We start from the raw sequence: 16,479 nt of genomic DNA on the forward strand, positions 1-16,479 counted from the left end.
TCTCAAAAAAAATATTCGAAAAATAAAAGAGCGTAAAAAATCTCGATATTTTGAGATGAAAAATCAAATATAGAATCGTATTTTTGTTCATTTTCCAAGATATGCATTTGTATATTTTAAATTTTATGATGTTTCCTTTTATATTTTGGCGACTATTTGAACTGTGTTCAATGTTTAAGAAAGTTAAAGAAAAACTCGAAATCTCATAAGCTTTTCGTCTTCTATGTTCATTTTTCTTACTTTTCCCATAATTTTCTAAAAGAACTTTCCCATGAAAGTGTATAAGCAAGCTGGGGTTCCAACTTTCCCATTTGTTCAAAATCATGAGTACATTATTCTTCCTTCGAATTGGACTTTGCATTCAAACAGCAGCATGACTAGTGTTTAGGATGTGCATGCCAGAATCATGCCGAGAAATTCACATTCTTAAGCAAGAATGGCACAAACATGAAGGTTTTTTGCTTAATATGCAACAAGAACTTTAACTTTTTTAAGCAACTGCTCCTCTATATATTCACGGCGTAGCTCAACAACCATGTTCAGTTAATTGCTTGTGGTCTGCGCATATGAGATAGGAGTACCTCATATTATTTCAACGACTTGTCAACCACCTGTTATGCACTGTTCTCCTGGCTGTTCAAAGTCAAGCCATTTAATATACACACTGCAGCGAACTCCATCAATATATTGCAGAAGGCAAGTGGGCGACAAGAAGAAGGCAAAATTTTCCCTTCATCCCCTCTTCACCTGTTACCAAAAAACACAGCGTGAAATTTGCGATTCACCATGATTGTATTCTTTTTTTTCTTTAAAAAAAAAAACGTTATGGTCAGTCACCGACTCACCGTTACCTAAACATACAAACTAGTTTTTCCAAACACAAGTTTTTTTTTTTGGTGAAAAGTGATTCTTTAAAATAGTTTTTAATAACTGGTCGAGATTTTTGGATGACAATACAAAAGGCTTGGGGAGGGGCAACCCCTTATCTGTAATCCTAGCAGTTGCCATTGAAGTGGTGGAGCCTACCACAGCGGCCGCCGGCCACCAGCTCATCATATGCTCGTCTCCATTAAGTGAGAGCATTTAAAGAGTAAAGATTATGTTCAGTGCGATTCTCCATTCCAATGAGATGGAATCATACAGTCGTACGAGCTTAGGAAGCTCGGCCACATTTACTAGTTTGATGCGGCGTTAGCTTTTGTAACAGGTGGAACAGGACCTTCTCGTTTCTAGTAACAAAGCATAATGGCGAAGACGGAATTCAGAGAGCAGAGACGGCATGTTCTGCAAATTTCATGCTCGGCATTCATTTCAATAGGATGGAATTTGCACTGTTAACAATAAATCAAACACCATAATAAAAGAGAAGAAGATCTCAGGTGTGCATTTGTCTTGGAACTTGGAAGAAAAAAAAAGAAGAAAAGAACTTGAATTCCCTCCTCAAAAGAGAAGACGACATACACCGGAAACCAAATCACGCTTTCTCCTTACACGACAAAGCTGCTCCCTCACAACCAAGATCACCACACTTTAATCATCACTCAATAATTTACAAATGATGAGAATCAATTTTCCTCCCCCAGTCGTACTTATCTCCTTTTCTCCCTCCCATTTTAAATTTGTTGTTCAGAACGTTCGCGTGGTGCTAAAAATTCGCCGGCGCACTGCCCGATGAGGGTGTTGCAGAAGACCAGAACTGTGCGTTCTTCACTCGAGAAACACTCTGTAGAACACCCAGCGGGGAGACATCGCCTACGATGGTCACTTTCTTTGTTGCCAAATCTATGCTGAATGAACTCACGCCTGCCAACCAACCACATATGTGAGAAATACATGATTCGTTTCCATGGAATAAGAGATGTGGTTTGATATCTTCAACAGACAAACTCAAAAAAGAAAAGCACTTTGATGATTTGAAATTAGAGCTGCCACTTCTGTTCATGGAGGTCTTGCAGTTAGCATGCTTGGTGAACTTACTCATTACCTGTGAAAGATATCTACCACGGAAACATAAAGAAGATTGATCCCCTCATCCCCTGTTCTCGTTAATTTCATGCCTTGTAGTTACTTGATTTTTTGATTTGATTAGAAAAGGAGAGAGAGAGAGAGAGAGAGAGAGAGAGAGAGAGAGAGAGAGAGGAGAGAGGGGTGAAACATACCTTCCATCCTTGAGATGTGCTTTCTGACTTTCATTTCACAGCCTTTGCAATGAATCGAAACTTTCAACACCACAACCTTCGAGAAAGTGGAAAACAGAGCAAGAGAGGGAAAATATGAATAAGAAAGAAAAACGTACACTCTAACCAGAAACCAAAAATCATGTAGCCGTCGCCTGTTATTTGTAGGAAGGACCGAATACCTGTTTTGAGGAATTAGTAGTTGAAGAATCTTTTGAGAGGGACTGAAGCTTAGCAGGTTGGACAGGAAGGACAGTAGGAAGAGGACCAAGATCAGGAAGTATGCTCAAGATGCTGCTGTCACTCAGTAGATACCTCGATGACCTTGAAATGCTCTTCTTTTCTGAAGCGTTTTTGTGTCTGTCGCCTTGGATGCTCTTGCACGATGAGGAAGGAAATTTGTTTCTACCAAGAGGAATAGCGAACTCGCCCGAGAGACAGCAAGACGAAACAGAGGTGTTGACAAGTTGAACTGATCTTCTGGGTTTGTGGCCTTGGAGCTCTTTGGATGATGGCGAACGTGACGAGGATGTGGTGGTGGTGTGCTTGCTTCTGTGGTACTGGAAGTTTTTGGGATTTGCGGGTAGGCTTGGGATCAATGGCTTCCGCATCGAGTTCTGTCTATCCAGGCCTCCATGCCTAACTATCGAGTTTTTGTCGATGCTCAGGCAGATAGCAGTGGAAGCATGAGATGAACAGAACATGTCTATCCCCTTCATGGTAGCTTCGCCAGTGGATGAGCAATGCAAGGTAACAGTGATAAGGATGAATCATACCTTGACCGCCATTGTATCAGCAACAAGATTTCCTTTCAAATCGAGCTGAATGTGTTCTTATATTGGGCTTGCCAGTCTACCCCAAGAATGCGTCATTCAAACGAGTGCCGAAAGGCTGCTAACCAGCTTGGCTCTTGAACAGAAAAAACAAAGAATTTTCCATCATGTCCCAACAACGAAAGATAATTCAGGTTGGTGGGTAGTTGTGTATAATATGTGTGCAACAGTCACTGGGGTTCTTTCTTTCTTGGGGTTGTGTTCATCTTCCACAACCGAATGTCTGTCCTTTGACCGCCATGATTTTGGTGCCAAGACCAAAACAGCAGGGGAATTTACAAGGACGGTCGTGCAACCTGACATTAGTGTCGTGAGGAGAAAGCTACCATGATTGGGAATCGGGATGCCCCATCCATTTCTAGGGTGAATTAGTGGCCCCTCTTTTTATCTGTTCATCTTGTTTTTTATGTTTCTTAATCATTGTTTAATTGGCAAGTTGGAGTTACAACTTTACTATAACAACAGTAACATGTTTTGGGTAGTGAACTCTCACCTCCTTCACCGTCCTCGTAGCTAGCCAGAGTGGTTGAAGCTCTTGTTGGTGCATGTGGTAGCTAGTGAGGTCTTTCTTGATCTCAAATGTCTCTATACTCTTCATGCAAGTGGATGAAGCTCCTTGATAATGCCTTCAGTGTTCTAAACTGATAGATCATATTACTGTCCCCATCCTTGCTAAATTTGAGAACGTCAGTCTTCTATTGATTGAAAAGAACATGGTTGGTATAGTATAGGCTCCAACCTCGATTTAATTGTGACAAAGATCCCTACAAATGAACTGATAAATACAGAAAAACATTATTGACTGAATATTGGGAGGTTTCTATGTTTCCCTAATCAAACTTAACTGGTTTTGGTTTCAGATAATCCAGTCATACTGGAGGCTTTATTGGCACTATATATATACATCTTTAGATCTAAGAATGTTGTGTGGGTCCTCTGGTGCGTACCACGAACAATGGCATGTGCTTGCCGCTTATGGTATTAATGCAATCTGTCCGGACCGTTAGAGAATGGACTTGGCTTGAACAGCAAGGATGCACCATATGCCATGTGAGAGTCACATGGCTCATGGCTGGTGTTATCACCATCTGGCCAGTGCACCACTGAACGTCTGATCAACAAAAGAAGTCTTCTCTCATGCGTTTCTGAGAGCTCTTTTTTGTGAGTGATCAGATTTAACCACTCCACGTGGTTCCCGATCCTTAGTTAAAAGCTACACTTGGAAATATTTTTCTGTGAAACTGACTGCGGGGATGATCCCCATCTCCAAAAGGAAAAACCAAACTTTGATCTTTGCTAGCTTTCTGATTTATAGGTAAGGTTACATGAGTTCTAAGAGTTTACAGTTATCAACCTTTTCAATCTTTGCAAAATAAATCAACTTCATACACCACAGAAGCAAGATTTGTGAACTGATCAAATTGTTCTTGACTGCAAGGTATTAGCAATGAGGCTTGAAAACCGACAACAGGCACATGAAGGTTGGTGAAGATGAAAAGCATCAACAAGGATGAAAAGGGGAGGGCAAGATTCTTCATGGATAGCAAGGCGCTTGGACTGCTGAATTAATGGGGGAACGACGGGAAGCCACTTCTGCTCTTCTGTTCTTCACTCAAAGGAAGTGAAGCAGCAGGATGTGGAATCTGATGCCTTGCATTCGAAAACAGGAAACCATGGGAAGTATTAAAGTATAACCACTGTTGAACAGTGTTTCCTTCTATCAATTTGGAAATCTTCCCCCAAGAAGAATGCTATTGGTAGAGATCACCTACTTTTGTGAATTTCAGGCCCATTGCAACACGTACTTTTGCTGTCTTGGGAAGATTAAGGGCAAACAGGCCCGTTGGTTCATGCCCGTTGCAGCACGTACTTTTGCGGTCTTGGGAAGATTACGGGCAAGAATAAAGGGAGAAGTTGTTTTGGCAAATCAATCTAATCCACGATTCCATTAGAATTTGGGGAATGTGGAACTATTTACATGCTAACCAAACTAATAATGTTATTCGATCTCATTCCTCCCATGCTTCTTTTTTCTCAACTGATAAGTATAAATTCTTTTTAGCAGAGAAGAAAAGCTTCCCCAAGAAACTCTGCTCAAGATCCGGATTGGAACAAATATAACCAAAGTTCTCTGCTCAGTTAGTGAAACTCATGTTAAATGGCATAAGGCTTTGCAACTATGAGCATAGGTTCGACGAAGATCCGATCGGCCTATAACTTGTAAATGTCGGGTCTTATATAAGTTGGATCAAAAAAATCAGATTGGAGTCTGCAATACAACTGAGTCTAATTATACAAGTTATCTGAAAAAACTCCGTTTCCATTTAAAAAGTACCTGAAACTGGGGCTGTTGTGTGAAGCTATGAGCATTTCCATGATATTGTTAGTACTGATGCCAATTTGGCGATAGTTACTGTTCCATGTATATATCTGCCCCAAATTCAAGGAACTGTATTTCAAGTGTTCCATGAATCTACACCAACATTTGGGGCAAATACATGGAATAGTAACATATTGTTACAGTGGCCAAACAACTCCTAAAGAGTACATTTCATATATTCCTTTTGTGTTATTCACTGTTTAAGCAAACATTGGATCTCCACAGCAAGAGAAACTTGAAATTTCTTTTGATAAGATGTCCTATCTTTTACTATTTTTTGAGTTGGGGCGGATCTCAGATCTATGGAACTTAGCTGTAAATCTGAGATCCTCTGTTTCTTCAACTCACCCTAAGGTTATGTTTGAAGGGGCAACAGATCCATGCAATTTATATGATGTGAATCTCAAATCTGCAATTGTGAAACCTTCTGTCTACTTGAGGAGCCGATTTCTCTTGACACAGATTTGAAATCAGCTTAGGATCTCATATGCATAAAGGAGTTTAAGGCATGACTAATGTGGTCCTCTGCTAAAGTAGGCACATTCTCTCTCTCTCTCTCTCTCTATATATATATATATATATATATATATATATAGACACACACACATACAAGGCTTGAAATGGCAAAAGCTTTAAACAAATGTGATTCTTTTGAGAGAAAGAGGGAGAGAGAGAGTCTTAAAAGCAACAATTATGGCGCACAAATTAAAAGAGAGACCAAATGAAAAGTTTAATTGTCCAAGGCATGTTGATCATTTGGTCCGTAAAAGCATCGAATCCGATGCTGCTGCTCTTCATGGTTTAATTGGCCCCTCCTCTGAGTTAATTAAATTTCTCGTTTCCTGCTTCCTCATCTGCGTTGCCATGAGATATTTTCTTATTTAGTTTAGTGTACGACGTCCTTCTCAAAAGCTCCTCTCTTTAGGCCAAACACTGACTTTTAATCCACGTCATCATTTGGATCTGATCTTCCAAACAGCAGCCAACGTTTCACAGACAGTGATTTCTCAAAGTAAATGGCGCACATCGAGGCATCAAAAGGAAATCCTGTTCTGTTTGCTGATCCATGTCCTTGGAGGTCAAATGGCACGACACAAACAGGGTCAAGAAAACCTGTTACTGGAAAGGGAAATGCCCGTGGGCTTTCTATGCAGCACTAGTAAATTAGACTGTGCTGTCATTTCGATGATCAAAATGTCCATGACACCTTGTCTCAGTTTTTCTTTCAGCAAACGAACATGCATATATATCATGGCAAAATGTAGACTACCAGTCCAACATGTTTTCATTTTAATTAGCGCTGATGTCTGTCTTGCTATACTTGAAAGATGCAACAGACAAGAAATAAGACACTGAGGATTGATTAATTTGGAAGAACTTCCTCAAACACTTGCAATTCCCCGACGAATTAGGACTCCGCGCATTGTAAGGGATATAGCCAATGGCATGTACATTTGGCGTGGACCGTAAGGTATCAAGAAATTTGAAATACTACATAACATCATCTGAATATATAGATTCGATTTAGATCTGATATCCGATAGAACACATTTTAAAAAGTTGGACATGAAAAAAGAAAAAATGAAGATTGATATGCGATTAAGAATTTGGATCGGATTCAGATATAAGAAATGGCGTCTGATCATATTCGGATCTAGATTTCAAGTTAAGCAAATATAGACTGGATTAAGATCGAGTATGAGTTTCAATAAATTTTATTTCCTATACCCAATGTCTATAGTGTTGTTTGGGTTCAGATCATGTTCATCTAAAAGTTAGATTTGGATTCAAATTTCAGATTTAGATATAGGAATAAAATTTTCTTTGTCTGAATTCGAATTTGAATATAGATGTGTAGATATCTGAGAAAAAGGAAATGCTAAAAGTATTCATGCAAATAGACTCAGATCCACTGACATCCCTATAGCTTATAAATCTTTGACGACATTTACGATCGAATTGTCTTCAATACGAGATTAGACTTTCTCATAATGGGATGGTACATTCTATCTCCATCCCCTATAAACTCTCAAACATTTTTAAAAATCTTTAAAGGCTATCAACCCTGACAACTCTATCCAATCTCTTATGAATCTTTGAAGTTTTCCAAAAGTCTTCAATGCGAGATTAAACTTTCTTATAATAGGTGCTACAATACATCGCGCCACTTATAACTCTCAGAGATTTTCTAGAATAATCTTTCATATGAGATTAGAAATTGATTTCTCCAGCCCTTAGGGTGCATCCAGCGTCTCAAACATTCAGCCTGATGCAATTGCATCGGGCTGCATGTGTGAGGCGCCGGATGGATGGATAGCCAAAAGATTTAAACTTATATATATATATATATATATATATATATATATATATATATATATATATATATATATATATATATATGTGTGTGTGTGTGTGTGTGCGCGTTTGCGACTAAGTTATGAGCACCAAATTAACTTTATTAATAATTCAATAGTTCATAAAGTGTCGTGTATAAAGTGAAGTCCACGAAAGTGCTAAAAATTGAAGGGCCTTTGGTAGGTGATAAAGGCATTTTAACTCGGAACTAAATGCAGTGAGCTAACTCCAAAAAATGCTCTGCGACTGCTTCAGTTACCGGTAACTACTTAATTCAGAGCATGGTGTATTTATGTTGCACCAAGTATAATTTTCGTTTCGTAATTAAGTCGTTAGGGGAATCGAACAACTCATTTGGTCATGAAGCTCTCATATTTTTTCTAGTCCTCCTGGAGTTCTCCTATAAAAGACCTTGCAATCCTGACGTAACCCTCCGCATGGACTGCGAAAGGGAAAGAAGATCAATGATTTAAACTCTTCATGAACTTGATAAACCATAACCAATGTTTGCAAAATCCTCCCACAGTCAAGAAAGAAATCTTTAGGAAATTATGTGTGCAAACACAAGACAGATTCGATCTGTGGGTTGAAGTAAATACCAAGAGAAAACAGGTCATGAGATTCATCTGAATTAAGTACAAGAGGAGACAATAGTTGACGAACACGATTCCCAAGACACTTACTCCAATGCAATTCCAAGCAAACCCAGGCACCTGGCTTTTAATGGTAACTCTCCTCTTTACTGAGGAAAAAGGCAAGTTTTTTGGGTTCCTCTGCTTCCACTTCCTTTTGAGTCCATCCACAATTACTATATGCCTCTATTTCTCTTCCTGTGAATCTACATATATCTCTCTCTGCTCTCGGCTGGCTTCCATCTCCAGCCACCACCTTCCCTACCAACTTCTTCCTTGGCCTCCACCGGTTCCCACCATCCCCATCCGCTCCATCTTCCACAAGCCCCACTCCCTTCTTTTAGCTGTTGCCATGGATACGCCTACCAATGATGGCAGCCAGGCCGCCAGACCCAAGAGGGCAGGACGTACGAAGCTGGAGATGAAGAGAATAGAGAAGCTGGAGAACAGACAAGTTTGCTTTTCGAAGCGGAGGAGCGGCATATTCAAAAAAGCCGGCGAGCTGAGCATCCTTTGTGGTGCGCAGATCCTCGTCATCGTCTTCTCCATGACCAATAAGGCCTTCGTCTTCGCCACTCCCTCCGTGGAATCTGTCATCAAGCGATTCTCCGATCCTAAATCTCACGTGCCTCCAGGCAGGGACGGTGGCGAGGATGTGGTCCAACAGGCCCTCTTACGCGAGCACAATGAGCTTGTCGAGCAGATGGGAAGCGAGAAGAAGCGTCGTGCCGCGTTGATGAACCGGCGGCGGAGGTTGCTGGAGAGCGGCCGGAATGGGGACTTGTGGTTCGCCGACGTGAAGAACCTTGCGTTTGAGCAGCTGCAGGAGTTCATGGCCCAACTGCAGCAGATGAAGGCGACGCTGGCGAACCGCGAAGCCGATCTCACGTCGAGGATGGCCGTCATGCCGCTACCCTTGGCAGCGACGCCCCAGCCTTCTGCTTCTACTGCCGGCCCATCGGCGTCGGCGAATCCTTTTCCTTCTCCTTCTTTTGGCTCAATGCAGGTCCCCCCGGCCGCCATGCACGAGCCTTCCGCTTCTACTGCCGGTCCGTCGGCGCCGCCAATTCCTTTCCCGTTTCCTTCTTTCAACTCATTGCAGGTCCCCTCGGCCGCCATGCACCAGCCTTCTGCTTATACTGCCGGTTCGTCGGCGCCGGGGATTCCTTTTCCTTCTCCTTTGCTGGACTCAATGCAGGTCCGTCCAGCCACTACGCTCCAGCCTTTTGCTTCTACTGCCGGCCCGTCGGCGGAGGGGGTTCCATTTCCTTCTCCTTCCTTGCACTCCATGCAGGTCCTTCCCGCTGCCATGCACCAACTTTTCGTTGCTGGCGGTGCTGCAGGCGTTTCCACTTTGCCGTTTTTGTTTCCTACCTCCTCCTCGTCGTTTATGGGTAGCAACGGCAATAACCCCGGCTACGGTGACCTTGTCTACATGAAAGGCTACAGCGGCCGGCGGAGCCGCCATTGATCGCTGTCTGTAGTGTAGTATGTCAACCTATGGCGTACTTGGAAACGCCATTGATTAGCATCATTATATGTACGCAGCGTTGCACATGAGAAGTTGACAATTCGCTTCCTTAGATCTTGATGTTTGGTCCGGTTATCAAATTAACAGTTCCACCGTATGCATCCTTCTCGGCTCATCTTCGCAATTTCGGGCTTCCATGAACATCTACCTATTTTTGTGGAAAATAGGTAGGTATGAATACATCATATACATGTTTGAGGGCGAATTGACATGACCAAGGGATGAGGATTATAAACTTAAAATGACCAAAATGCGCCTCCTGTGTAAATGGCAACTTCCCCTTCTACGAGAGCAAAAGTAAAATTCTTTGTAAAATTGTATAAATGCTCCTCAAGTTAAGCCATGGGAACACCCTTTCCCATCATAACATAGAAATCGGCCTCCCATGGAAGAGGCTTACTTCTTAAAACCAAAATGGATGCATGTTAGCTTTCTTGGATTTTTAATTGGCGAAAAACATTTGAAAGCAAACAGTTTCTCATTCGGAGGCAAGTGCATCTCTATTATTAATATGTATAGTCTTCCCACGCTTTTTATGTCTATGTGTACATCGCGTGCGCGTATTAATCACACATTACATCTATGCTTCAATTAGCAAAATGAAGAACCCATTTTCTTAAAGCTCAATAATTGAGGAAAACAGACGAAAACATTGTGTTTGTTCAGAAACTATATGGAGAAAGAGAGAGAGAGAGAGAGAGTCTCTAGCTATTGTCGGTGGCTGAGCATGGAATCTAAAACAGGAGTGTCGTCCCTACCAACTGTTATTTGACTTCCATTTTTTTTGCCATCCGGATTTTGCGCAGAAAGACCGAAAAGGGTGCAACAAGCGTCAATCGGAACACCTCCATCGTTCAAAGAGTAGTAATCTTTCACCTGAACCACAAGAAAACCGAGGATGCCTGCCAACCTCTCGATGACCAAGGTTTTCTTACCCCACAACATCCACATGAGAAATTTTAATCTCATAGACAAAATTTACGTTCTTTCTTTCTGTTGTTCATTTTTTTCATATGAGATGGGAAAACTAAGTTTGTGCCGGGAAACTTACCTCCCCAAATGCCTGCCGAGCTGTGGCCGCCGGTCGCCGCTGCTCGGCAGTACTGCCTTGCCGAGACTTCTGTTCTAACTAACCAGGGCGAGAGGCCTCCTTGATTTGGTACGCTCCCTGCCTGCCAACCCACCAAGTGGGTGTCGCCCCAAGGGCTTATTCGCTGCTTCCCTGTTTGATTCATCACCGTCATCTCAACCTCTTCTGCTTCGTCCTCGCGGAAAAAGAGAAAGAAAGAAAAAGAGAAAGCTAGAGAGAGATGGAGCCGGGATCCCCATTAGAGACCACGTGCTTTGGCAACGTAACGGTGATCAGTAGTGGGCTGTGGTTGGGGGACAATCCCCTCAAATCCACCTTCCCTCTCCTCTGCTTGCAATTGTTGGTTGTGACTCTCTGCAATCGCGCTCTGCATTGCCTCTTCAAGCCTGTGAAGCTGGCCAAAGTTTCTACAGACATCTTGGTGAGGGTCCTCTCTCTCTGTCTCTCCATTCAAAGACGTTTGAATAATTTCGACACTTTATGTTCTTGTGAAGTTTCAATCATAAACTTTCTACAAAAGAATATTGTGACCCCTTTGACCTTGGAAATTGGAGGAAAATATGAGCCATTAAAGAACAAAGTTCCGAAGGCTCATTTCTTGAAATAGCATTTCCCTATTGCAATTATGGGATGCAATACCTTTAGATAGATCTTTTGTCAATTACTTTCTACATTTTTGGGCATTTTGACTCTATTTCTTATCCGCCTCCAAGATATTGCATTAGGACTTAGGAGGAAGATATCTTAAAGAGACTGAAGTTTTTGGTTTAAAGCTACTTCAAGACTTGGGTGAGCTTACTGTTACTTTTTTTCAACTCAAAAAATAACGTTTGTTATCGTTTGCAGTTTATAAAAGTAGTGTCATATAAAAATTGAACTAACGACTATGCTTGTACCAGCCCACCAGCTACGCTTACAGCCCACAAAGCTTGACTTTAAAGAAATGCTATCAACGCTGCATCCTATGTATTTTAGGAGTGTAACACTTACCAAATCAAACTCGAACTGGTGAAATGATTATAAGCGCCACCACTCCCACCATCGATTCTATGTCCTATAAACTAATTTTTTAACTTCCTTTTAGGTAAGTTAAGCTTACCTTTTTCTCATTAAATATCCTTGAATTTCTAATCCTTTGAGTTTCCTCTCCCTCTTCAATGCCAATCCCCAAACCCTAGACGTTCTAGAGTACCATACATGTTGGTAGAAAATTAAAATTACGTAACGTTCGGAGGGGGAGAGGGAGATTTATACTAAAAAAACAATAAATTTAACAGCTAAATGTTGGGAGAATTGAAGCAGTGTAGAGTTATTTTCTCCTTTGGTATATGTATGGGTTAAAACTTAACGCATTTAATATAGAGAAAAATAATATGTTTGTCATAAGTACAGTATATATAGCCAGATTAGAACTCGGTTTTTATCGTAAAAATTATTAACACATAAGTACACTAACACGATGAAAACGCGGCAGACAAGTCTGCTGCTGGGTCCTACAGCTCTCGGCCGATGGGCGCCGGCCATGACGCTCGAGCTCTTCCCGGAGAGCAGCAAGGTGGTACTTTCGACGCTGGGTCAGCTGGGCATGTTGTACTGGTTCTTCCTCATGGGTGTACAGCTAAACGTGGGCTCCCAACTAAAGCGGATTGAGAAGAAGGCCATGGTGGTGGCGGTGGCGGGCATCGTCTCCCCCTTCCTTGTCGGCCATCTCAGCCTTTCCGCCGCCAACACGCTTGTCCCCGAGAGCATGAGGACGGATATCCACGCCCTCTACGTCGGAATGTACTACGCCGTGCCGGCACTCAGCGTGTTGGCCAACACCGTCATCCAGCACAAGATCCTCGAGACGCCCTTCGGCAGGCTCGCCCTCTCCTCCGCCACCTGCGCTCAGTTGTTGCTCAGCATCGTCTTCCAAATAGTCATTTCAGCAAGGCGGACACCCGGGTACCCATCGGCACCCCTTTGGAGAATCACCTTTAGTAAGATCTTTTCTTCTCTCCGCTTACCATTTCTTTCAATAATTCATGCCTCCCATGACTGTAAATCCATATTGTTTACAAACAAATCTCCACAAAAAATAATTACCACACAGGTGAGATATCCTGTCAAGAAAACACAAGATTGTTTTTCGGATTTATAAGTTTCCTTCTCCTGATTGATGTTTACATTTGAATACCTGGTCTCTTTTGTTTCTTCTTGGGGTGAGAGCAAAGGTGCCCGATTAATGGTATGTTTTTATTTCTACTGTTGTGCGTGGGCAGGTTGTATTTACATAGCTCTGGTTTTTGGTTTGTCACGGTTTGCGCTTGCTCGAATCAGAAACTCTACGAGCGAATCCAGCATTTCCTTCATTCTGATCACGGTGGCATTCGCTGCCGCCGTCACGGAGGTCAATGGCGTGCACACAACAACAGGTGCTTTGATCTTTGGCCTGGCCATGCCGAATGGCCTGCTTGCAGCGGCATTCATCAAGAAGCTGGAAGACGTAGTCGCGCTAATTGTGCCTCTGATGTTTACCATGACTGGGCAGCGGATGGACTTGGCAGAGATGTTCACCGGCCCGCAAGGTTGGACCCTGCTGGGCGTCCTCTTGGTGACTTTTTTGGGGAAGTCCATTGCTGTTGGCCTAGTAGCTAGCTTGTTCAACTACACATTTGTTGATGGCTACTTGACCGGCGTCCTCCTGACCTCCAAGGGCCTGGTTGATACTGTAATGCTGGGATTGTCTGCCAGAGCCAAGGTGAGTGTGACACAGCCTCTGCTGCACTTTTTCCTCCTCCTCTGCTTTCGTTGCTGTTCCTGTTGTTGACTAGCAGTAGTATTCCCATTTAGACTGAGAAACAAGATGTGAAAAATCTTTGATTTACCTCAACAAAGAGATCAGTAAGGAATTGGAACAAGATGCTCAATGAGTATAGAGTATAATTACTGTAAATATGTAACCCATTATACAGATGTCTTCAGTGAGTGTTCAAAATTTTCAAATGACCGGCCATACTTGCTCGAGTTGTAGCCGGCAGGTCAGCTTGGATTCTACCACAATGCACTTAACTGCTGATTGTGGAGAAACAGATTCTGATCTCCTTTTCTGCATACTGTACCTATGAGATTGTCAATCATATCCAGGATATATATATATATATATATATATATATATATATATATATATATATATATGAACCAACTTCCCTCCTTCCAATATGTTCTTTAAATTCAGGCCCCAGAAAAGAGAAAATTGTTTCCACTTCCAAAGATGATTAGAACATAACTAAACATGATCAATTCAAATATTCAGGCAAGCAGGTTAGGTGCGCAAAGCTTTATGATTCTACTCTTCGGCATCATCGTAAACAACTTGGTGATCAGCCTGTTGATCAAGCTACTGCACAGGAGTGCTGCATCAACAGCAAATACCAGCTGCCGCACAGTTCAGCACGTGAGATCGGACACCCCATTCCGGATCCTTGCTTGCTTCCATGGCCATCAAATGGTGACCACCGTCGTCAGCCTCCTCAAGGCCACTCAAGCCACCCCAAAATCCCCCATCAAGCTCTCCGCCCTGCACCTCATCCACGCCAGCACCCGTTGCACCACCCTTTTCGTTGATGCTAACAATTCACTCAACAGCGACGAAGATGATCACAATGATCCAATCCGCATCGCCTTCAAGAGCCAGCAGTCGACGCGGAACATAATCGTTGAGCATTTCACGAGGTTGTCGTCTTACTCCACAATGGACCAGGACATTACCAAGCTTGCTGCCGAAACAGACTCCGCCTTCATCATCGTTCCTTGGCAACAACATGGCTCTGATACTGCAGAATCCAGCGGGAAGCACTTCAGGAGCGTCGCCTTGAAAATTCTCACAAGCACACCGTGTTCAGTGGGAATCCTTGTCAGCCGAGGCCTGGTGCGGACCTGCACCGACGCGTTCAGGCACGTTGCCGTCCTGTTCTTCGGCGGCCCCGATGACCGGGAGGCGCTGGCTTTTGCAGCGAGGATGGGGAAGCAAGAGGGCACCACCGTCAACGTCGTGCGTGTCCTGCCTTCTTCCCAATTGCTGAAATCAGACAGGATGGCGGAACAATGGATGCCCATTCCCGGCATGTATGTCGATGGTGATGACAGAGAGAAGGTGGTCGATGACTACTGCATTGGCCATTTCCAGATGGAGATGGCCGGTAAGAAGTCTGTGTCATACATAGAGAAATTCGTCTCCTGTGGGCCGGAAACAGTGGCGCTTATACAGTCCATGAGCCAAGATCATGAGCTCTTCATAGTGGGGAGGTGCCAGCCGACGATCAATCTGGGGATCATCTCAGGGATGGAGGAATGGCATGAGTTCCCGGAGCTGGGTTTGATGGGGGACTTATTGGTTTCCCCGGATTTTCCCGTAGTATCGGTGTTGGTCGTGCAACAGCACGTATGGCGGAAGTATGGGAGTGACACCTCCGTCCGGTCACTGGGAAGAGGAAAGCAATCTAACGCCATGGGAGCGTGGGATTCTTCTCATGGTAACTTGCATCGCAGGCAGGTCGCAGGTCAGAAGGACCCTGGTTGGCAGTGGAACCTGCATCTTGGTTTTTGAGAGAAGTTGGTAGTTTTTCTAAGAAATACAGAGGAGGACTCTCCTCTTACCTCTCCTTTATAGACTTAGTTCACCTAGCTTTCTTCTCGTGCTGTAGCAACAGGATATGCTTGCAGAATTTTTTAGAGTTAAAACAAGCTAATTAATGCCCATGTAGCATGGTGGTTGTAAATTGATTTAATACGATTGCAATTGTAAATCAGGAAATCCTTTTGGAGCTGTTTGATTACTTCTAACTTTAGATTTATGGACGGCACTTAATGTGGCAAAAGATCGGTCTTAGAATCCATGATTCGTCAAAATAAGCTAAATAAAACCCACAGTTGAGACTCATTGGAAGAGAATGAAGCAGATAATTACGTGGTTCGGTCCATGGACCAACATCTACCAACAAAGGACAACCATTAATGGCTGTGTTCGCTGTTTTCTAATTGATAGCTCGTTCAGCATGTACAAAGCTTTGAAGACATTACTTGTGAATGCCAACGTAACACCATAGGTGGTTTCACAAACCAAACTCATGGGCCATGGCAATATATATTGGAAACGAAAATCAGAGAGGCTGATTTTCAGGAAAAGAGAGGCTGATTTTCAGGAAAGATAGAATCAAGAAAATCTTTAAAAAGGAAAATCAGCACAAAAAAAGAAATAATAATCTTTGCTTCTATTGTTGTAAATTACAGGATTGTGATCTTTCAATTCCAAGATTTTTGGGATCCATACATATCTGTAAACTTGAATAAATATCCCATCTTATATGAAATGAAGGAACTCTTCCGGCTTCTTCATCTTCCTCGTTCTTTTCTTTTCTCACGCTTGTCTTAACAATATATAAATCTCTGAACAGACAGACAAGCATCAGTGCAAAGATAGATGACATTTGACAGTTTCCG

General features: G+C 42.7%; 3 protein-coding genes across 3 annotated transcripts; 2 read left to right on the plus strand and 1 right to left on the minus strand.

Annotated features, from left to right (window-relative positions):
* Window positions 1–1,280: 1,280 nt before the first annotated feature.
* On the minus strand, window positions 1,281–3,239 carry LOC116256332 (protein SODIUM POTASSIUM ROOT DEFECTIVE 2-like). The gene is made up of 3 exons (XM_031632673.2): window positions 2,360–3,239; window positions 2,160–2,235; window positions 1,281–1,803 (listed from the first exon to the last, which is right to left on the minus strand). The coding sequence occupies exons 1-3, from the start codon at window positions 2,894–2,896 to the stop codon at window positions 1,646–1,648; spliced, it is 771 nt and encodes a 256-aa protein (XP_031488533.1). The 5' UTR covers window positions 2,897–3,239; the 3' UTR covers window positions 1,281–1,645.
* Window positions 3,240–8,729: 5,490 nt separating this feature from the next.
* On the plus strand, window positions 8,730–9,848 carry LOC116255870 (floral homeotic protein AGAMOUS-like). Its single transcript, XM_031631950.1, has one exon. It carries the CDS (start codon window positions 8,730–8,732, stop codon window positions 9,846–9,848), a length of 1,119 nt encoding a protein of 372 aa, XP_031487810.1.
* Window positions 9,849–10,887: 1,039 nt separating this feature from the next.
* LOC116256303 (cation/H(+) antiporter 15-like) lies at window positions 10,888–15,779 on the plus strand. Its single transcript, XM_031632638.2, has 4 exons — window positions 10,888–11,419; window positions 12,473–12,977; window positions 13,260–13,738; window positions 14,294–15,779. The coding sequence occupies exons 1-4, from the start codon at window positions 11,219–11,221 to the stop codon at window positions 15,584–15,586; spliced, it is 2,478 nt and encodes an 825-aa protein (XP_031488498.1). The 5' UTR covers window positions 10,888–11,218; the 3' UTR covers window positions 15,587–15,779.
* Window positions 15,780–16,479: the final 700 nt, after the last annotated feature.

This window comes from Nymphaea colorata, chromosome 6, assembly GCF_008831285.2.
Source record: "Nymphaea colorata isolate Beijing-Zhang1983 chromosome 6, ASM883128v2, whole genome shotgun sequence".
Lineage (NCBI taxonomy): Eukaryota > Viridiplantae > Streptophyta > Magnoliopsida > Nymphaeales > Nymphaeaceae > Nymphaea > Nymphaea colorata.